Source organism: Temnothorax longispinosus, chromosome 2 (genome assembly GCF_030848805.1).
Source record: "Temnothorax longispinosus isolate EJ_2023e chromosome 2, Tlon_JGU_v1, whole genome shotgun sequence".
In the NCBI taxonomy this organism is placed as follows: domain Eukaryota; kingdom Metazoa; phylum Arthropoda; class Insecta; order Hymenoptera; family Formicidae; genus Temnothorax; species Temnothorax longispinosus.
In genome coordinates this window covers 1,686,918-1,709,409 of record NC_092359.1, presented here as the reverse complement: position 1 = coordinate 1,709,409, position 22,492 = coordinate 1,686,918, and the positions used below count along the sequence as shown (strand labels likewise).

Here is a 22,492-nt window from a genome sequence, read left to right as displayed (position 1 = left end):
AAAGAGAATGGCTGGCTTGTTCCTCCTCGACGGGCTGGTAACACGCGCCAATCTCCATCGCGCGCGAAGAAAAGCCGAGAAGCCGAGATAAACGAAAGGAGCCGAAAGGAGGAAAGAATCGTTTCCTTTCTTGCAAACCGCGCCCGATAACATGACGCGGAAAAGAAACCGCCTTCGAGGAAACGATAAAATCACCGGATCTTGCATGAAAACTGTTTGCGAAAGAATTGAAAGAGTCCGGTAAATCAAGTTCGCTTGATGAAAGTCCGATAAAGTTTCAATACGCCTGCACGAAATTTTTATTCATAATATATGATATTACAATATGATGCATTTTGTTTTATTTATTCGAGCTACATTTGCGTCGTAATCCCATCCGGGTTGTTCACTCCTCGATAATAAAAAATCAAAGTGACAGAAACGACAGACTTTTAGACGTTTTCTGTTATATACTAAACTGGTGGGACAATATTGTAAAATTCGTTTATCATCGTTTTGCAGAAAGGAGTTCGCGCCATATATATTCACGCCCGCATAAGCTCGGGGTAATTCGACAAGAATAGGGAAGTGGTGACTCCTTTCACGTAACTACATTTTCTTGATTCATGAATGCAACACGGAGTTTCCTGATCAGTTGGTTCCGGACAATGCAGTTTATCCTTCGCGAACAAGAGCAGGTATTAACAAAGTAAATCATGGATCTCGGATTTGTTCCAGTCGTTCGCACGACTAGGAGCGGAGGAAATAGACGTTTCCGGTGCGGAAATTCGCGATCTTCGCGGCGGAAGTCCGAGGGAGACCGCAGACGACGTTGGCGAAACAGCTGAGATAATAATTATGTCACACAGATACTGCGAATCGAATACGAACGAGTGACGTTTCAGCAATATGCGAAATAAATATTCCAGTCTTCGATATTGATTTAAAAATAACTTTTTGCTAACAGAATTTTTATCTAAAATCTCAATTCTAATTTTAAAGTTTATGAGCTTCAAATGGGTAATCAATAACGTCAAAGAAATTCTTCGGAGACTCGATTCGGATTCTTTTCTGTCTGTGAAAATGATAACGTGTGTGTGTGTGTGCGCCAAGTGTTGTAAATTCCACAAAGTAAACTCTGGCTTCTTATTCGAAGTATTGAAGGCGGAAATCTCAAGACGTCACGAAGAAGAATTTATCTCGAAATACACTCGCGGTGGACGGTGCATGAGATGCGCCTTGAAGCGCGAAAAAAAAAGAAGAAAATGGACCCGCGCGCATCAGGTCGGCGCGTCCGGAACGCGAACTATTTCTGGACATTCCCCGGAGAATCTGTTGCGAAAAATTCGGTTCCTGGTTACACTTAGTTTAGCCGCGCGTCCCGATGTACCGATCGCCCTAAATGTAGAACCATCGGAAAACCGACAGTAGCGCGACTGTAATCCTTTTTTTTTGTACTGGCGGGTCGACAAAAAGTTCGCAGATCAATCTTCGAGTTTCATTAAACTTTTATCGCACTCTACAATCGCAAATGTTGTATCGGGGTTCAATTATAAAATTATCTTTGTGTACATGTTCTACGCGCGATTATTCTCGCAAGGTTCGCAGTCACGAATTTTATCGCAATATTTAAAAAAAAAATTTTTTTAACAATAACAAAATATGACGATTATTATAAAATGGAATGTCCTTTCTATAAATTAATTGATGGAATAAAAAACTGTATATGTCGTTTATATTACTTTACTTCGAACCGAAATTTCCATCAGTTGCAATAGTATCCGACTCCAATTATAAACATCAATTATTTCGACGGACGATCGTGCGATCAATTTTAATTCTATAATATCGACTTTAATTGCAAAAAAATACCTCAATTATGAATTATGTGAAGTATGCGGTATCGATACGCGCACACGATATCGGCCTTCTGTTTTCCTGCATGCGATATATCGACGCAGCGTTCGGACACCGCGTATAACCGATACGTTGCGTAATCCTCGTCAACAATATACTCCGGCTCGTCAAGGTGCAATGAGTCACAAAAATATGAGATTGAACGGGAGAAAAAAAAAAGATATACCCCGATCCTGCCAGGATTCGAACCTGGAATCTTCTGATCCGTAGTCAGACGCGTTATCCGTTGCGCCACAGGACCAATTGATTACCAAATAGTTTTAAATCATATATCTATGAGTGAAAATTGTCAAATGTAAACGAGAGATTGATACTTTCAGTATTCAATATTGATATAACTGTAAAAAAAATAACGTCACGAAGTAATAGTATTTTGTACACGATGAGATACGAGGTCCTCTTTTTTTTATTGTATTTATGATATACTCTGTATTTATGATCGATTCTACGTTCGATAGTTAGTTCGATTCTGTTTATCTGTGTGAGGTCTCCTTGGATTCTAGAAAACATCTAAAAGAATGACGTTAGTTTCTAATTTCAACGAGCGGCTCTCCACGCTGATAATTTCATTATACTCATGCAATATGTTTCTGGCGCAAACACTCGTCTCACTCGTCCGTAAATCACGGGACGCGTCCTTCTCTTCATGAGAGGCGAATATTTCACGGACACGTTGAATTGCAGTCGCGCGTTTTCACGGCATATGCAGTATCATTCAGTCTTGATGACGGTATAGTCAATCGTGAAAAGTTTCAACTAAAAATTCTACGCGTAGCATTCGTGTTTTTGAAGCTTCGCGAGGAAGCTTTTTCCCGTTCAATTAAATATCCGATCCTACCATACGTACTAGGGATTTGTCCATCCAGATTTTCGAATCGTGCTGCGGTCAGAGTTGAACGGTAAATTTTAAGATTACATCTACTATCTGGATTGTTTACGTATTGCTTACGTTATGTTTGCACGAATCTTTTAAATTATTCTAAATCGAGTGATTGATTAATTGATTGATTTCTTTGAACTGTATTTTTACAAACAATCTTACAAAGATAAACAGCAGCTTTAGATGAGATTAGATTAGATGCATTTCAGTTTTGATTTATTTATTAACTGTACAGTGATATAAAAGATGCGTGATATTAATATAAAAATATTATTATTACGTTGATCTCTATGACTTTTAAATGACAAAAAGCAGTATATTGTTTAATTCACCAGTTGCAACACGCAATATGTATGTTAATTTTCTTCTTTCGCAGATATAAAATCAAAATCTTTCATTTTACTGTTATTACTAATTTCATGACTTAGATTTACACTTGAAAAGAACCAATCAATGGTAAAAATATCACGACAGCTATATGAAATAAAGATAGTCAGTTTGATTAAATGAAAAAAAAAAAAACATTATTGTTAGTTACTTACTGGCGAAGCAAAGTCTCACGTTTGGTTAAAAATCTTTGAAATCATTGTTAATTATTTCTAACATTCTAATAAAAATTGCATCTAAGTTAAGTAATGGTGCTAAAAATAAAATTGCAAACAAAATACATAAATTTCCGATTATTATAATAAAATATAAATCTTCGACGAGCCTCTCCATAAAATATTCATTTACATAGATGACACGTGTTAAACATAGTTTAGATTGTAAATGTACCACGTAGATGTAGATTCTTATCTTTTACACGTCCAACCCTCATGCCGATGTTAATTATCGACTGTAAATTAATCCGGACAAAAGCAGACTCTCTCGCCTACATCAAACCATCTAGATCGCTTGATTATTAAGAGGATAATGCGTCTCGACGCACTTCCGGGATGAATGCGCGGTACGGAGTTGTATACGCGGTATTGTTTCGCGACTCATCCTCGAGTAGGTATTCGACGGGGAGACTCGAAGCGTGTCCCACACAAGTTTCCCGAAGTTCTCGATAACTGCGTTCGACGCGTGTCACGCTTTTTAACAAACGTTCGTACACGTCGGCAAATCAATACGCGACGATGTGATTTCCAGAGAAATCTCCCGGCACAATGGGGAGCGGGAGAGCCGAGAGCGTAAGCGCAATTTCAATATTTATAGGATATTTAACTCCCGATTATTTCCGTTTCACGTTAAAGTTTCAAATTGGAGTGAGAAGTCAAGGTAATGAATTGGAGCATTCGACATATAACGAGCTTTGCGACAGAAACTGAATTGCGTTCGTAACAATCGTAACTAATAATTATCTTCCGCAACATTTCTGCGCGGCATTTCCAGTCGCGCGCGTCATCGAGGAAAAAAAATTCAGGCTTGTCAAACTCAAAGATCACCTCATCCTCTCTTCAAGATAAACTTCCCACGTTACGTAGAAAATTGCTTATAAAATAGCGAAACTCTCTGAGAAATGGGGAAAAAGTCGGCTTTCTTTCCTTCTGTTTTTTTTTTCTCAAGTAATTTACTCCGGGAAGAAAAGTCCAACGCAACGGGGAAACTAGCGCATAGTTCTACGACACACAATCGCGCTTTACGTAAGATATCCGCGGGCGAAGCGCAGCGCGGAAACCTCGTTTTTCGCCACGCGCCGCGCGTGAGCGCGCGGAGTCGATAGGCGCGCCAGTATTTACGTCGGTGTGTCACGTTGACAGCGTCCAGCGAGCACGGCTGGCTCCGGAGTTCGTACACGCTGCACGCTGTGGACATGACAGCGTGACGCGAAAACGTTTGCGCGATACCTGGATACCTCCCTTCGGCGAACGTGCCGCAACGCAACACGCAACCCCCCCGCCGCGCGCCGCGACAAAATACGCGAAAAGCGCGTATATATTCGACGCGCAAACGGCAAACGCTCGTCCGACGGACACTTACGATTAGCTGCGGGAGATCTCGCGCCTCGCTGTCACCCTGGTCGTTAATCGTCCCCCGAAGACAGAAGGGGTGCTCTGGACGAGACCGCGTTCGGCGTCTGGTTGAGAATCGAAAGGGGGAAAAAAATGCACGACGGGCCTGCCGGCGCGCCGATCGTCGCTTCCGCGGTCGTCGCGATTGTCGACGCGCGTCACATGGATCACATTATCGCGTGCGTCCCGTTCAGAGAGACGCGAGAACGGCGGAAACGCACGCTACCATCCGCCGCGGACCGTCGTCACACTCGCCATTTTGATTTACACTGACGGCAACTGACCGAACTGACGGTTGTGTGTTGTGTTCCGGAGCGGGCGGCAAGGTGTCCTGCGCGACGCGCGACCTGCGCATGCGCGCGACAGGTGGCTGCCCGGGCGGGTATATCATACCCTTCCGCCCCCACCGATGCCACCACTGGCTGCGCGTCCGCAGGTGGCGGGCGGGAAGTGCGAATGCATCATATCGAATGTATCTATCTTACCGACGATGCTCGCGCGCAAGACTATACCAGGTTGTGCCTTTCAACTGGTCAAAATGGTCAAAATTCAAAGTTTTCGACACCCACGCACTCATCTTGATGACACGCGATGCATTTATTATTGCTACGTAAAATATAGCAATTAATTTTGATCTACGGAATCACAGTATAACGAAATAATTTATTAAAATTGCATTTACAAATAATAATAATATATAAACTTATTATTTTTAAATAATGTCCAATACTGATTGCAATGGAATCTTAAAATGAAATTCATCTTATTGATCAGTTTTCTCGCATCCAGTTGAAGATAATATATCAGCTATTGTCGATAATATACCGATTTTACCCGTTTTCTAACTAATCAAGAATAGATAAATGCAAAGGGGAACAATATTTAATTTATTAGAATAATTTCGAATTTTATCAACTAAAAGTAGCAGGGCGAAGTTGAGAATTAGGGAACATATATAAAAAATTAAATATTTTCTATTAAAAGAGGTAGATATTTAAAAAACAACAGTCGAAAGCAGTGACAACTGTACAATAACTTTCATCACAGTTTTTGTTTTTTATGTTAATATTGATCCATATAATATCAAATCTATCGCCACGTTTAGAACAGCAAAAATGTTGTAAAATGGAATATTTTAATTTACCATTCTGTATTATACTCACAAAAATAATATTACTCTATAAATAAAAAATAAAAAAGGGATCTGGCCCATGAGGGGATCGAACCCGCGACCTTCGCGTTATTAGCACGACGCTCTAACCAACTGAGCTAATGGGCCTTCCTGTTGACGTACCTTTGCGACAATGTTTTCCGGACAACTTGCAAAATCTACTTGCAAAAATGATAATACTTCTTTGATGCGAAATGCGAATATTTTGCTAAAAAAGAAACAGCACGGACCATGAGGGGATTGAAACCGCGACCTTCGCAATACAATTACAGTGCGACGCTCTGACCAACTGAGCTAATGGTCCTATTTAATTATATATCCTTGCGACAGTGTTCTTAATATAACTTTGTATTTCACTTGCGAAAATAATAACACTTATCCTTCTTAAACATTTCACCAAAAAGAAATAGCATGGACCATGAGGGGATTGAACCCGCGACCTTCGCTATATCAAATAAAGAGCGACGCTCTGATCAACTGAGCTAATGGTCCTATTTGATATTATATATCCTTGCGACAGTGTTTTTAATATAACCTTGTATTTCACTTGCGAAAATAGTAACACTCATCCTTGAAGATTTCGCTAAAAAGAAAAAAAGAGATTGGCCCATGAGGGGATCGAACCCGCGACCTTCGCGTTATTAGCACGACGCTCTAACCAACTGAGCTAATGGGCCACTCTTGCCAGACTTACCATATCTCTCTCTCTCTTTCTCTCTTTTAATTATTTTATATATTTCAGATTATTACCGTATAAAATATTTTTAACAAAAATGTAAGAAATACAAATGTATATGTAATGGATATGTTCCATAATAAAATCTGACTTACTCATTTAAATAAATTTATATTGTTAATATAATTAATGTGTAATTAATACGATAATGTATTAGCATAGCAGTACTTAATGAAATTATCTTGTTAATTGATTATTTTTATAAAGCAAATATTAAGCAAAAACTGCAGATAATGTTGACATAATAAGATATATAATCTTGATAATTATTATCCATTTGCTGTTTTAAATTGAATTAGTGTGACTTAATCTGAAAGCTGAGTATTTCTCGAAGCGGCTACAATCTTTATTACTAAAACTAATATTATAAAACTCTATGTCATATATAATTAGAAATAAAAACATGTTTTATCGTACGTAGTAACGTTCACTCTTTTTGCGATCATTCAATGCAGCTTGTAATTAAACTTCTTCATTTTCGTTCACTCTCTACAAAATATAATAATATATGCATACATCTATGTATTATTCTTTTAGATCTGATCAATTTAAGAATAAAAATATGTACCTAAATTCTCTTCGAGCAGTAAAGATAACTTATTCTTAAAAAGCTTTATTGAATTTGACTTTGAATTTTTTAAATATATCCTTGATGTCTTCCCGCGTAACTCAATCGAAGATACCGCGAGTCGAGGCTGTTTACAGAATCTTCAGAAACCATCATCCGTTATATAATCTCTTCTCGATCTTTTTTCGCGGCTAACGTCAGTGAGTCTTCACCTTCCGAACACGATCAATCCCATGTCGTCCTCACCCGAGAACTTGCCTTCGCCGCTTGCGAGAGTTCGTGAACCCTATATCGATTCCACTATTCATAGAAACGACAAGGAACGGTCAATGGACTTCCGTCCATTTCGATTGATACGCATTACGTAGACTGGAGTTAACAACTGGTCTATAACTGACTTCCTTCTTTTACAACTTTTATATAAAGTGTAAATTGATCGAAACCGTCAACGAACATACGTTGCAAGGGCACCGCACTGTCAAATCAGTGCCCCTCAATATAACGCAGAGCACGTCACAGCAGCAATGCGAGCTTTCAAATTCGAATCCATAACAATTAATTTAACTTCTTCCTCTTTAATTCGACAATATAAAATTTAAGTTCAATTTTCTTTTGCTCGATGTAACCAAGTAAAATGTGTCTCAAATGTATCTCAAAAAATAGCGCGTCGACTATATATGTTATCTGTATCCACGCCACTTTGAATCTTTGCGGATATACGTTCGATTCAGCACATGTCGAAGAGAACTCTTGATTCTGTACGTCACTGTAAAATTTACGGATAACACAAACATAAGTCAATTATAATTAACTGACGTTTATAGTCAAGGCTATCTGCTTTTTATTTCTATAAATTTTTTACAAATTATTACAATAGCTTTGTACAATATCATCAAGTAAACAGCGCATTGGATTGTTATATAACAGATATACACATTTCTCTCAATAACCATCTGTAAAAAAAGATATTTTAAAAAGACAAAAAAAAAAGTTTAATTGTAGTAATTTTATAAGAATGTTTCACGGTAGAGTGCGATCATTCCTGGAGAAGAAAAGAAATAAACATACTTATAATGACCATAATTCATCATTAAAAGAACATAAATTTCGTTGTATTAATGCTTTTTCTGCTTTGAAAATAAGAAGTACAATGTTTTCTAAAATTTTGTTAAGGGTTACGGTTTTCCAAACATTACAAAACTCTCTTATTTCTCCCAATTTTTATCAGAAAGATATATGAGAAATATAATATATAATATTAATTTGTAAATAAAACACGTTGCTATCGCGATATTTTTCGTTCTGTAAACGGATAGAAGCATGTCGATGGAAGGAAATAAGTAACCTGACATTCTATTCGGAGGTTTGCACGTATGAGAGACCTAATGTGTGCATATCGATCGATAAATGTTACGGCCGAAGAGAATCAATAAATTGGAGCACTGCCCCGAGCTCGGCTGTGCGATATAACCCTTTCTTTCCTATCGAAGAGTAAATATAGTATCAAAATGTTTAATTGGAATATGATGTATGAAAGCGCGATCTCGATAATACGCGATACATGCATGCGTTATTTATTACAATTTATCGATTTGTAAACTGTTTCAAAAGAAATAAAGTATGTTGAAACGCTCACACACAGAGCGTTCTAGGCACACCGGTCTGTTATATAATTTTCATAAAAATTGGTATAAGAATTAAGATTGTAATTATACATTTATGGTTGCATACATACACAACACACGTTGTTATTTGCTCAAGAAATGTAAAATCATTCTGCTATCAGAAGACAAATACAGCTTATCATGTAGACCTATGGCTCGTGGCCGGTTAAAATTGTCAGTCCCCACAAGATACTCTGCGATACGTGTCATATAATATCGTTTCGTGTAATTATTCTTGCGTACAACGTTATTATTTTGCATAACTTCAAAAAAACATAAGAATTACAATAAACGACATATCTTTAATACGTCAAAGGACATGTGAGTAATTTGGTGGCATTAAAACGGTGGCGTTCGTTACACAACATATATGTATATAACGACAAAAAAAAATAGTTGAATAATAATAATATAAAAATATATCAATATTCAAATAGCATGTTATAAAATCAAATAAATTAATCAAGATTCGTATCAATATAAATTGATAAGACTGATTTTTTCTTGTCTTTTTGATTGTGTAATCAATAAAATTACTTTTTATTAAAAAGTAATTTATTAGTCGTTATTATTCATTTTTATTACGTGTATATTTCAAATTTAAAGTATGTGTCAATAAGTTAATATTAATATCACGTTTTTATAATCAAGTCTCAAGTTTAATTTTTATTCGTATTCTAAAGATTATTATATTCGTAAGTAAAAAGTAGTATCGGTTTCAAAATACGTAAATTAATGTATTAATAATAAATTGGAGTTATTAATTTTAATGAAACATAACTATGCAAAAATGTATAATGCTAATTTCATATGTTAATTTCTTATATTAATTACAGAATATTGTAAATTTACATTTAGTTACGCATATAATACTCAATAAGTAATCATTGATTGTAATAAAACGATTTAAAGTTTGAAGACTTGAAAGATTTAATTCCTATTATTCAATAATTTAACTGCAATAATTAAAATAATATTAAAATTTATAATTAAAAATTTATTGAATAATGTTCTCTTCTTTATTTGATTATATAAATTATACTTTATCGAAATCTGAATCAGATTACATATTCTTAGCTCGATACAAAATCATTACTTTGAAATTTGACAAAGACTGAAATTTAATTTTTTATCGACTTATTTTTAAATTACTAACCTACCTGTCAATGTTTCTAATATTTTAGTCACAATTTTTATTGCGTGGTAACGTGCTACGGAATAGAAAGTTTTATTTATTGGTTAGTCTTGTCTGCATCAGATTAGCTTTTCAAGAAAAATTTTAGATTTTTTTGTTACATCTGTTTTTATAGTTTTATATTTTGACGTTCTTGTTTTTCTCAGGGTCGTCAAGATATAATTTATAACTTCAATATAAAACGGGCAACTTCAATTTCAAGGTTGCCCGGTAGATTAAATCGACGACTTCCATACAGAGAAGAATCTCTCTGTATCAAGTTTGTAAAATTTTCAATATAAACGGTGTACAATAAAATACTTGTCAGGAATGTCTTCAAATTAATTACTTTTATTGAAAAATATTTAATTTCAAGATGGTTCAAAAGAGTGGCTAAAAAGTTTCAAAAAATTGTTAGATTATCAGAAAGTTTATAAGCTTCTGAGGTTTTTTTTATCTTATATACCCTTGATAGCACAATAAAAATTAATTCTTATCGTAATGCTCATGACCTTTGATCCACACTTAAAAAATACAAGTGTAAATATTAACACACTTTACCTACTACTATGAAGCACATGTCCAAACTATTGGAATGCAAGGTTAAAGAATTAATAATATAAAAAACATTTAAAAATCTTAATTAAAAAAATTAATTAAAAAAGTAACAAAGGGCTTTGCTTCTTGACACTGATTTTCGTTGAATATTCGACGCAGCAAGATAGAATTTTTTGTTACGCGCGCATGGTCAGGCGTGTGGCTTATTATTATAATTATAATTCATAATTATAATTGTATCTTTTAGATCTGAATATTTCACAACCAGTTATAAATTAGTTTTTTTCAGATTCTATCAAATTGCGTACTATGGAAATAGTACTTGATGACGTCCGTTTCCTTTGAATTTGTATTTACGAAGACTAATGTATTATAAGTGTCTCGATGCAAAGCTGACATCGCTATTTTTACATTGATCAAAGATTAAGAGATTATAAAAGAAGTATAACACCGGTGGATTTTATGCAAATATACAAGCTCCTACATATGTAAGAGCAGTATACAGCGTAGCACAAATGCAGACGCAGAATAGCTTACTTCTTCAATCACAAAGACGCGTTTTTATACATTTTCTGAATCACGCTTTGTGTCTTGGTCGATAACAATCATGTGATGATCTTAGAAACTGATTGCATCTTGTTACAGAGTACAACCGGTGATGTGAAAACGTTGTGAAACATTTTTTGCGTATCAATGAATACTCTACTCTTGGCGCATTGTAAAAAATGTAATTTGAAAATGTAATTAGATAAAAATAAACCTTAAAAGGACAAAACTATAATCATTTTACATATTATCAAAGAATAATTAACAAAAGCATTAAGAGCCAATACGAAAATCTCGATGCGAAAAACGTATAATAGTGTATAAATATACTTAATTAATTCATATAGTAATCTATTTGTACATATTTGTATTTATAGTTTTCAAATTAGGATTCTTTTTAATAGTAAAGAATCAAAATATTAGAAGTCGCTTTATATTGAATCAGGCAGATTAAATAATCCTTTCATAAAAGTTCTTTGTGTTCAAAAGAATATTTCCTTGCCTGTCTTATGTAAAACGCGACTTGTACATTGACATTTCCAGCTATATTTACTGAAAATGTCTGAAAGCAAATATCTTGTATTGATTGCAGACTGCTCTTACTTGTTAGTATAAATTATACTGATAGAATAATAGACATGTAATAAATAATAATGTTAATAAATAATAAATATGTAGAGACTCAGTATATAAAATATTTAAATTAATTCAGACAATAAGAGCCGAGCGTGATTTTTAGCCGCTAAGATTTATTTTACAAAGCTGTAATTACTATACAGTCAAAAAGAATGATTACGTAACAATTTTTTTGTGACTATTTCTTTTAGTCACAAAGAAATTGTTATATGACTATTTTTTTTACTGTAGTAATTATAGCTTTGTAAAATAAATCTTAGCGACTAAATATTTTTTCTAATAGATTAAACATTTATATTGTATACCGTCCCATATTTTTGACACATTATTTTAGATATTATGTTATTGTATTGTTATTAAAAGAATTTATTAACACATTATTATCTGAACAGTTATTAATAAATCGAATAATGTTCTGTTTAAGCAATAATAAATTTAAACAATATCAATATATTGGTTAAAATAAAATATCTTGGTTAAATTTAATACTACTCGAACTAAATACTTAGATTTTATATACTGATTCTAATTATATAATTTTCAAGTTTTCCGTATTAATGGATTCGTTTCAAGATCATCAAAGATTGTATTATCAGAAATTAGGTCAGATTGGCTACATATGAGATGTAGACCTTCAAGAAGTTATAAAAGATACCTTCAAGGACCCGTGGTATTTGGCGGTAGAGAGAGAGAGAGAGAGAGAGAGAGAGAGAGAGAGAGAGAGAGAGAGAGAGAGAGAGAGAGAGAATGCTTGAGGCAGAATACTTTAAAAGAAACGCGAATCCCGTCAAATCAGTCAGTATAGTAGGCTTTACGTATCACGGACGAAAGTGAGACTGTGCGTTGTCTGAGTTAGGCAAAAGTAAATCTCAAAGAACCGTGCAAGTCCAGGTATCTAGTTTTTTGTATGAGGGAAGGATGCAATCGACGATCTCGGCAAAAGTGCACACTTAAAGTTAAAAAACCCATTGAAAAAATTTCTCAAAATGCACAAGCATAATTAATTAAAACAAGCATAAATTAACTTAATGGCAAAAAATTTACTAGACTTTATTTGCTAGATAAATTGAGGAAAGAGGTTTTATTCGCGTCCTACCGTTAATAGAGATAAAGTTGTTTCTTAAAAATAAATTCGTACCTGCCATAATAATAAAATAAGGGTCAGATACGTAATTATTTTTTTCATTATTAGCTAAAGAATTTTTTAATTAAAATAAATAAAGAGAGAAAGAGAGAGAAAAATGTTTCCTATCTTCTTGCGTAATCCTGTCTAGAGTGCAAGACGGATTACATTGTTAGTGAATTTCCGAGGAAATCGCGCGTGACTATGTCGGCGAGTCAGGCAACATTCGAGACACGAAAGGGTACTCTGAAATACTGTCACGACTTTGGTTTCTCTCCACTCTTACACGTGCTGCGCTACCAGCTATAATATAATTCTTCTTTGACTCTAGCCTGCTCTAGCTCTACGGCGATACACTAGCGGAAGTATATGAACCGAACGGCCACCCACTCAGGGACGGCTTGCTTTATAATAGCCGCTTCTACCGCACACTGATAATACTTGCGGTCGTCTTATAGTCAAACCCTGGTACCGGTTTGATACACGCACTCGCGCCAGCCAGCTATTGTGGTAGTGAAAATTCGCATTGGTAGCAGTCAGAGAAGCTCTATAGTCTGACTGGTTTAGTCGCGGTCCGTACGCGAACGGCGACGGTTCGCAATTTCGAACGTCGAAATTTATTCGCGTCGGTGCACTGTGGCGGATTTAGCAAAGATTTTGGCAGATAAGAGTAAGTAATTAAATGGCATCATGCACGATACGAATTTCCTCCTTTACAATGACCATAATAATTTGTTCAAATATACAGAATTTCAAGATATCAAATTTCGAAATCTATCTGTTTTTAAATATCTGTTTTACTTTTTCTATTCCTAAAAATGTAAAATTATAGAAAACAGAAAATTAAGTTAATTTAATTTATTTTATTAATTTAAAAAATTTAATTAAATAACTTTATATTTTCTAATTTATCTTAACGGATTTTGACGTTTATGCTGTCATTTTAGCATTCTTATCATATCATTTTCTTTTATAATGGCCGGTTATTTAATAAATCTGCAAATGTAGATGGATAAAAATTATAAATACATAATTTATAACTATAAAATGTAATGTAAATCACAAACATATACAATTCCGTTCTTTGAACTATATTTTTATAATTGAGAACCTATCTTATCTTATTGCTTTCAATATTAAATATCCTGATGTTTAAAAAGAGATTAAGAGTTAAGAGTATTAAAGTGTTGTAATCTAAAATGATAACATTTTTTTCACCTTCTAATATTTCTCTTGATAACCAAACATAACACACACCATACACCCAATCAAATTTTATTAAGGCAAATATTATTTAGAATAGAATAACCAGTATGCTCTTGTTATTCACTTAAGAAGTCTTGGATCAGTAAAAGTTTTTTAATTCTCAATGCTGAATAGCTTCAGTTTATACAAATACTAAAACGTAAAATAAAATAAAATTTTCATAATTGCTAAAAAAACAGCTTTATACTTTTCAAAACTTATATTTAAGAAATCAAAAATTATATTTAAGGAATATATATATATATATATATATATATAGCTTATATATTTCAATAATTCTTTTATATATATATTTTACATTGAAAACACTGAGTGGAAACATTAAGTCGTCATAGTTATATGACATACATCAATTAGCGTTGTAATTCAAATTGATTATGGGATTAGAAAAAGAAAACCTTATACAGGTAGGTCCCATTTTATGATGGTCCATTTACGATTTTGCACATTCATCTTTTTAAAATTACTTAAAAATGAAAAAATGGGGAAAACATGAAAAATAATGTAAATAATAACATTATAGTTACATTTTACACTTTTGTTTATCATGTATTGTGGGAGGAACGATAGAATTTATTTTACCCTATTTTGCTGGAACCTAACCTTAACGTAAAACGGGTTTTATTTCGTAACATATAATTACACACATACACACACACACACACTATATTACGGAATCAACTTGACCTGTTCGGTACTAGTAAAACCTTATTAGTATATTTCCAGATTCCATAAAAGAGAATTATTTTTTATTATAAATTTTATTATAAAAAATAATTCTCTTTTATATTTGATCGTACAGAATTTCTGTTTCAATATTTAGAACTTAATTATAATTGTATTAGAAAATTTAGTATTAGAATGGTCTGATAATAAATAAATAAACAGAAAAACATCTACTAAAAAGTAGTTTGACTGCTTTTTGAAGATGGACAGATATATAGCAAAAAAAAGAAAAACAAAAAGAGAGAGAGAGAGAGAGAGAGAGAGAGAGAGACTGAAAAAGAAGGAAAATAGAGAAAGGCAGAAAGAAACGTGTTTTTATTGCCAAATAATCTCGTTCTTAAATAATCCAAGCAAACACACACACACACACAGCTGGTGGTATTCGCGAAACCAACGAACTAAAAAGCATTAGGATAGTAAGAAGAAACCTTTCGATTTAAGTTCTGATCAAATTGAAGTATTCATGCTGCTCTGGTAACGACATTTGTTCGATATATGTTCAACAAGTTTATAAACACATCAATTATTTATTTTTGGAGAGCACGTCTGAGAATTAGCCAAAGAAACAATTTCTTTTCGCATTACGAAGAATGGAATATATCGTAGGCCAGAGATATAAAATTTATTATTCGTAAGTGCATGCGTACTTGCGTATCATTCTTTGCAGTTCACTACTTAATGACGAATTGTCTTTGCAATTATTGATAATTTATTATCATTACACGACAAACAAGATATGACATAAATAGCTTTCTTGTGAGGAAAGCATGATTTATATTTACTGCAAAAGTTAAAGCACTGCGTGCTCAAGTGTTTGGAAAATTAAAAACTTATATAAATATTTGTTTGATATATTAACTTCCTCAGTTATCTGTATTTTTACACGAGTATATATTTTTAGTTCTTTATAACGGAAATCAAGAAGATACACATAAGAAAATAATCACATACAAAACGCTCAACCTGATGGTAGACAAGAGGATAGTCTTATTTATCTAATCTTGCCGAATGATTGAAAAACACGTTCGTTAAATATATTTCTGTCAGGTTTAAAAGATTGCCATTTTCACATCTTTTAAACGTGTTGCGCCGTCGTATGACCTTGCATTTTAAAACGTGCGATTAATCTTTTTTTCCATATTTCCGCAGTCAGTCTGAAAAAACGTGATCTTGATTGATGACAGATTTGATTATTTGACCTTGATTGAAGTATATACATTGATAATCATACATGTATAAACAAGCAACTTACATCATCGAACTTTGAAACAAGGATGGATGTGATTGAGTATTAACATAGATAATTTGCAAACATTTTGTAATGCAAACAGTTATTGTGCAAATTTACCGGAATTAACGAAAAATCTAAACGCGTGTATCTTCTTAAATAATAGCTACATAAAAAAAATATGTATCTATTAAATTTATTTATCTAATTAAAAATTATATAAAGATAAACTTATCTTTTGTTTCTTTTTTACATACTTTGTAAATATTACGTATAATTCGGAGAATGATAAATATTCATGATTGAAGAAAGTTGAGAGGAAGCCTTAGAATTAATTGGAATTAACTTATGCTTGCAACTATCGATGTAACTGAAGAAGAATGATCTCATTCATATCGTGCGCTCGTCTATCGCGTACAACGTGTCACGTAATCAGTACTATTTGTCACATAGTAGCTGCCGTAACCCAATTCCTTCCAACGTTAGACAGAAGGTTGAATATGCACAACTTGGTATGAAGAATGCGGTAGGAAAGGATTAATCGTTTTCTCTCTTCGCATCTAATATAATAATGCTTTACGATTACTCTAATAAAAATGCAATTGTTTCTAGTTAATTTTAATATCTCCACAATGAGAAGCATAAGTTAGTTTTAATATCTTGACACTGTTTTTTTTTTTTTTGCAAAAATGTTTAAAAATCATCTGCTTATTCAGTAACGTGTTCTTTTATAAGAAATTAGCTAGTTCCAAAATTAATGCATTATTTACACAGGCAATTTTCAAATTATTTTGGAGTGACAATGTCATATTTACGTGTTTTGTGTGAATCACAAAAACATACATTGCTATCCTTTCGAGTCGTAGAGTTTTGGAAGAACTAACGCGTAAAAAAAAACAGTATTTCAAGACAATTATACGCCAGAGTCCTACTCATATAATGCTTGAATAACTCACGCGACTCATTGTTGTAGTTAACGTATGAGCTTGATATCGTGGAGATCAACAATTATGTAACAATATTATGTAACGCAATGCCAGATGTACAGTATTTTGACGAACTGAGTTCTGCTTGATTGCTAATCGAAATATCATAAATGTATAAGAAAATTTAACAAATCATTTAAGGAAATTATTTCACGTCAATATTCACATTGACAGAAAACAAAAAGTTTTTTAACAATATTATAATGGGACTGAAAGAAAAATGTTACATAAACAAAGCATAAAAATAAAACAAAATATTTTTCATACTTAATATGATTCTGTGCTATTAATATTTCTTTTTTCTTTTTCTTTAGATTACTCTAAATTAAATTATTCTAATTTACTATAGTTCTTAAGAAAAATTATTAGCTAATCTATTTCTATTATATCAAATTTTTTACATTAACAAAAAAGCATTGAAATAATTATATGGATTAAGTAATTATATCCTATTGCGGTTTAGCTACTTGTATTGTATTCAAAGCTGATGCAGTTTCATGGGAAATTTTAGCAGTAATTATTATATAATGATTAACCACACGATATTAAACAAATGTTGAGGAAAATGCGTAAAAGAATAGTATCAAGTTTAAACTGGTTACAATACCGTGATCTATTCTTTTTATTTTTACTTTACTAGAAAAATATTTCTTTTTGCTAAAAACAAATTTGTCAGTTAATGAATAAATAAATGTATGAATGAATTCCGTCATCTGATTTTTCTGCAGTCAAACAAGGATTTTATTAATTTTATAGGCCAGAATATCAAGCAGTCATGGTAAAAGCGTATAACGGCGCGTTGGTCCTGGCGGACGTTTTGCTACTTATTTTGAAGATCCTATATTACATTTGCGAGAGCGTGTATAGATTTTTCGTTCCATCAGAAGAAAAAAGCGTGGCCGGTGAGATCGTTTTGGTATGTATCTAATTTGAACTATTGATGCATGTTGTAGTGTACTTTGTTGACGTTGTAACGCTGCGTTTTTACGTAATTTTTACGTATTGCGCAGGATTTATTTTTTACGTTAAATTTATTATTAAAAATGAAGTAAATAAATAGTAGGAATAAAATTTTAAAAAAGAAACATATTTTGATTATTATTAGACAATTATTTTTTTTTATTTACTATAGAAACCGCAATGATTTTATTCAATTTTCAATTTGACAATTTTATTTATTTATTTGTTCAATTCAGAAACCAATTAGGATAAAATTGTAAATTATCGTAACGTAAATAAGATAGTTTGTGCTTTTACACATGCAAAAAGTAACGGTACTATTGATCATTGATTGAACCTATACAAACGATTGAATATTCAATATTGAACAATTATAACTACCTACAATTTAAAAAAAAGATAATTTTTTCATAATGTGAATAATTAATTAAGATATAATTATAACGTGATTTTCGATCTTTATTAAACTTGTCATAAAAAATTGATTTGTAAATAGTTCTTAAATCTTTGATGCAGAGGCAATTTAAAAACAAATTATAAGCATAAAAAACAATTTACATTTACTTGTATATTAAGTTATTTAAGTAAATTATTCAACATTAACTTTACATCTGGAAAGAGCTCAATAAAGTAATTTGCGAAAGAGAGATGCTAAAACTACACGATAATTCTATGGTATTCTATACTATATAATTTATTACATTTTATAGATAACAGGCACTGGTCATGGCATTGGAAAAGAGTTGGCTCTTCGTTATGCATCGCTGGGCGCAACGGTGGTCTGCTGGGACGTAAATCAGGAATCGAACGAAGAGACGGTGAACGAGATAAAGAAAACTGGAGCAACCGCGGCATATGCATATCAGTACGTTTGTGTCATTTACAAAATGCAATAAAATTGAGAGAAATGCGGTAGTGCAACCACCGATCTAAAGGCAACCGAGAGAAGTTCAGAAATGATTTTATCTTGTTTCACAGATGTGACGTGTCGAAGAGAGAGAACGTCCTCAGCGTAGCCGAAAGAGTCAAGAAGGAAGTCGGTGACGTCACTATTTTAGTTAACAATGCTGGTATAATGCCTTGTCACGCATTTCTCGATCACACGACGGACGAAATTAGACGGATCTTCGACATTAACGTGCTGGCTCATTTCTGGGTAAGTTAAAGGGCTAATGTTATCTGAACATAATCCAAAATGATCTAATATCGTTATTATTTCGAATACAGCATGTATATGATAATGTTTGTTTTTTAAATTACAAATTATTATATATTGCTATCTACTATGATAATATTACTACCCACTTTTATATTTGGATTCTATTGTTTCTACTATTTTCCAGATGCTACAAGCATTTCTACCAAGCATGATAGAAAAAAATCACGGCCACGTAGTTGCGCTCTCGTCACTGGCTGGAATCGGAGGCATTCCAAATTTAGTTCCCTACTGCGCTTCGAAATTCGCAGTCAGAGGTAAGTCAGTCTGTATTTAACTCGATTTCAACGTTGCTCTTTTAAGCGCGAGCAAAGAAGCGTTTCATTCTCAACTAATTGGCGCAAATTTTGCAGGACTTATGGAATCGATTAGCGAGGAACTACGAGTATCCAGCAAAGGAAAATCCTTAATCAAATTCACTACCATTTATCCGTATATGGTGGACACTGGACTTTGCAAGAAGCCGAAAGTAAGGTAAGTACACGATAAAATGGTATAAACAACATTTATGCAATGTATAATGCTGCGTCATTTGATTGGTGTAAAGTATGTGCTATTATAACGTAATTATTATTACGTAAAAATACTAATTAAATTTGTAATTACACCTGTCCATTCTCGGACATGTTGATGGACGTGTTTATAAGGCACAATAACAGATGTATGTAGATATACCTAAATAATTATACGTCGTTAATTGATTACGATTTTTTACATGCAGACTAGATTTTTGGATGCGAGGTGAGCTGTTTAGAGAAACACGTATTAAAATAAAATTTTATTGGGCGTTTTACATTTTAAGCCTTACATTAAACATGACTTTATGACACGAATCGAATAAAATTACGAAATACTTAAAAATGTTACATTCTTTCGCACAATAATACCATCTTATAAATATTTTAATTTCAACAGGTTCCCGAATACCATGCCGTTGGTTTCACCGGGGCAAGCAGCTTCACAAATAATTCTCGCGCAGAGGCGCAACTACCGCGAAAAAACTGTGCCTCCACTCTGGTTGTCACTAAACGCGATAATAAGGTAAATAAATCGCCAAATTATCCAAACTAGACGTATAAATGTATAAAAATACGAATTTTGGAGAAAATATATGAAAAGGATATTTTGGCATTTTTTAATTTTAAGGAGGTTGGTTGCTCAAATCAATATGATAAGAATTAGTTCATATTTATGGAAGATATTCGTCTATAGGAATCTGTCGTCCATGCCAAAGTTGAAGACAATTGTCTGCATAGTTGTCGAGTAATTAATTAATTATTAAAGTTATACTCTTATACTCTTATCTCTCTCTCTTATACACGGGCAACATAGCAAAAATGTTACAACACCTGTAGTGTGTAACTCTCGAAAGCATATTAAAAATGATAAGAATTTAATGAAAATAGGTGCAAATAATTCTTTACATATTTAGGAAGAATTTTTACAAAGATTGAAATGATTTGTCTACAGTCTACATAGTTATCTTATATAAGAATTTGTAAAAATATAACACGATATTGCCACATTTCAACGTGATAATATATTGCCACATTTCAACGGGATAATAACGTATCTGGGTTTTAATTGTACAAATAATGTTTGTACAATTTAAATCTTTAAAAAACAGCTAATTAAATGCATTCCACATATTCATTTGCTAAAACTCGTTTATTTCACGCAACGAAAAACACATCTATAGGCTTTTTCCCGCCGCCTGTACCTCATAACGTGACGGCAACCAACCTCCTTAATAATATTAATGAGACAAGAGAGCTACAAATAACTAATATTTTAAACAGATACGCGACAATTATCATGGATGACGTTTAACACAGTAAATAATAATAAAAGATAGTAAATAAATATATTATTCAGCAAACTCGGGACACACCTACTAATACGTCAATTTATTTTCTTGTAATAATGAAGAAAAATTTCTGTTTTCATTGACCTCTGACAGGTTTCTGAAAAATTAGATAAACAGAAATAAAAGAAAAGTAATAGCAAATAAACATTTTAAATTTCAGACTTTTTCCCGATGAAGCAACACGCAGCTTGGTAGACTTTTTTGACAGCGGTGTCGAAGCGGATAGCTAACAACTGCAAAAAGAAACATCTCTGATTTCGAAACAAATATGTGAATAAACTTTTTTTTATATGACTGTCCAGTATGCTATTGCATTATTTATAAGACATCATACAAGTAAATACCAGGATTGCCAAATTTTAAAATAAGACATCTTTCGCCCTGAAACTTCGGAGGCTCTACTCGGTTACTCTAAATATGAAAATAATTTTTTATTATTTAATAATAACTAATTAATCATTGTCAAGAACTGATGCATGCATGTAAACGCGCAAATGTAGATGTTTTATACTGATAGCAATAAGTATCATATGACATAAATAGTAAATAAATCTTTTGTATAATATTGAAAGAAATCATCGTCAACGCCACATTGTTTCCTAGTAGCATCAGCACAGTGTGTAAATCAGTCGCGCTAACAATAACGTTTTGTTATGTTTTGACAAGTAAAATTGGTGCAATGTATTTACCATGCTGTAATGATAAACCCCGCTATTGTTCTATTATATATATATGATATTGTTATTCAATATATTATTAATATTTGCGTTTATTACGAGATAAAGCATAAATTGTGTATAGTGGTCGTTTAATAATGTAACTATTGTCTTATACATATATAATTACCTATAAATTATGTTATAATAAATAGCATATATACAATACGCATATAACGCAACACCTCCCAGGTAGCAAGCTTATTTTCGTCATTTTGAAATTATAAACGTCATTTTTACATTAAAATGACGACAAATAACATCAGCTTGTTACCTGAGAATTTATCAATAATATAAGTCTTTGAAAAGACGATTTGGTATCACTTCAATCAGTACACTTCAATCTAACGCGCACAGTTATAAAAAAAAGGTGAAAAGAGAATAGAGAATTATGAATATTAATTATATGCATAACATAAAGAAATTTATTCAACGAAACTAACTTAGACCGTCGAAAGTTGCGACTTCGATGTAAGAAGTGAATTGATTATAATATAGTTATACTATATCGCGAGATTCGGATTCATACGTTTGTAAATACAGTATGTGTTGTTCATTAAATTTTCTGCTCAATCAAA

General features: G+C 32.9%; 2 protein-coding genes and 4 non-coding genes across 8 annotated transcripts in view; 1 reads left to right on the top strand and 5 right to left on the bottom strand.

Moving 5' to 3' along the window:
* The window catches only part of LOC139808810 (uncharacterized), a 20,572-nt gene extending 15,494 nt beyond the window's left edge, over positions 1–5,078 (bottom strand). Inside the window, exon 1 of the mRNA XM_071771233.1 lies at positions 4,742–5,078. The gene's annotated coding sequence lies outside the window, so the exon portion shown is untranslated. The remainder of the gene's footprint in view (positions 1–4,741) is intronic.
* Trnar-acg (transfer RNA arginine (anticodon ACG)) lies at positions 2,065–2,137 on the bottom strand. The gene has a single exon. It is a non-coding gene; the product is annotated as a tRNA-Arg (tRNA).
* LOC139808812 (short-chain dehydrogenase/reductase family 16C member 6-like) lies at positions 3,933–22,492 on the top strand. 3 transcript variants are annotated; one of them, XM_071771236.1, is made up of 8 exons: positions 3,933–3,951; positions 17,912–18,071; positions 18,826–18,980; positions 19,094–19,271; positions 19,459–19,588; positions 19,685–19,805; positions 20,247–20,372; positions 21,359–22,492. In XM_071771236.1, the coding sequence occupies exons 2-8, from the start codon at positions 17,931–17,933 to the stop codon at positions 21,426–21,428; spliced, it is 921 nt and encodes a 306-aa protein (XP_071627337.1). In that variant the 5' UTR covers positions 3,933–3,951; positions 17,912–17,930; the 3' UTR covers positions 21,429–22,492. The 3 variants fall into 3 exon arrangements, with proteins under 3 accessions (XP_071627337.1, XP_071627338.1, XP_071627339.1); XM_071771237.1 differs by lacking the exon at positions 3,933–3,951 and adding an exon at positions 9,081–9,233; XM_071771238.1 differs by lacking the exon at positions 3,933–3,951 and adding an exon at positions 13,338–13,619.
* On the bottom strand, positions 5,979–6,052 carry Trnai-aau (transfer RNA isoleucine (anticodon AAU)). The gene has a single exon. It is a non-coding gene; the product is annotated as a tRNA-Ile (tRNA).
* Trnay-gua (transfer RNA tyrosine (anticodon GUA)) lies at positions 6,170–6,248 on the bottom strand. The gene is given in 2 exon segments: positions 6,170–6,205; positions 6,211–6,248. It is a non-coding gene; the product is annotated as a tRNA-Tyr (tRNA).
* On the bottom strand, positions 6,548–6,621 carry Trnai-aau (transfer RNA isoleucine (anticodon AAU)). The gene has a single exon. It is a non-coding gene; the product is annotated as a tRNA-Ile (tRNA).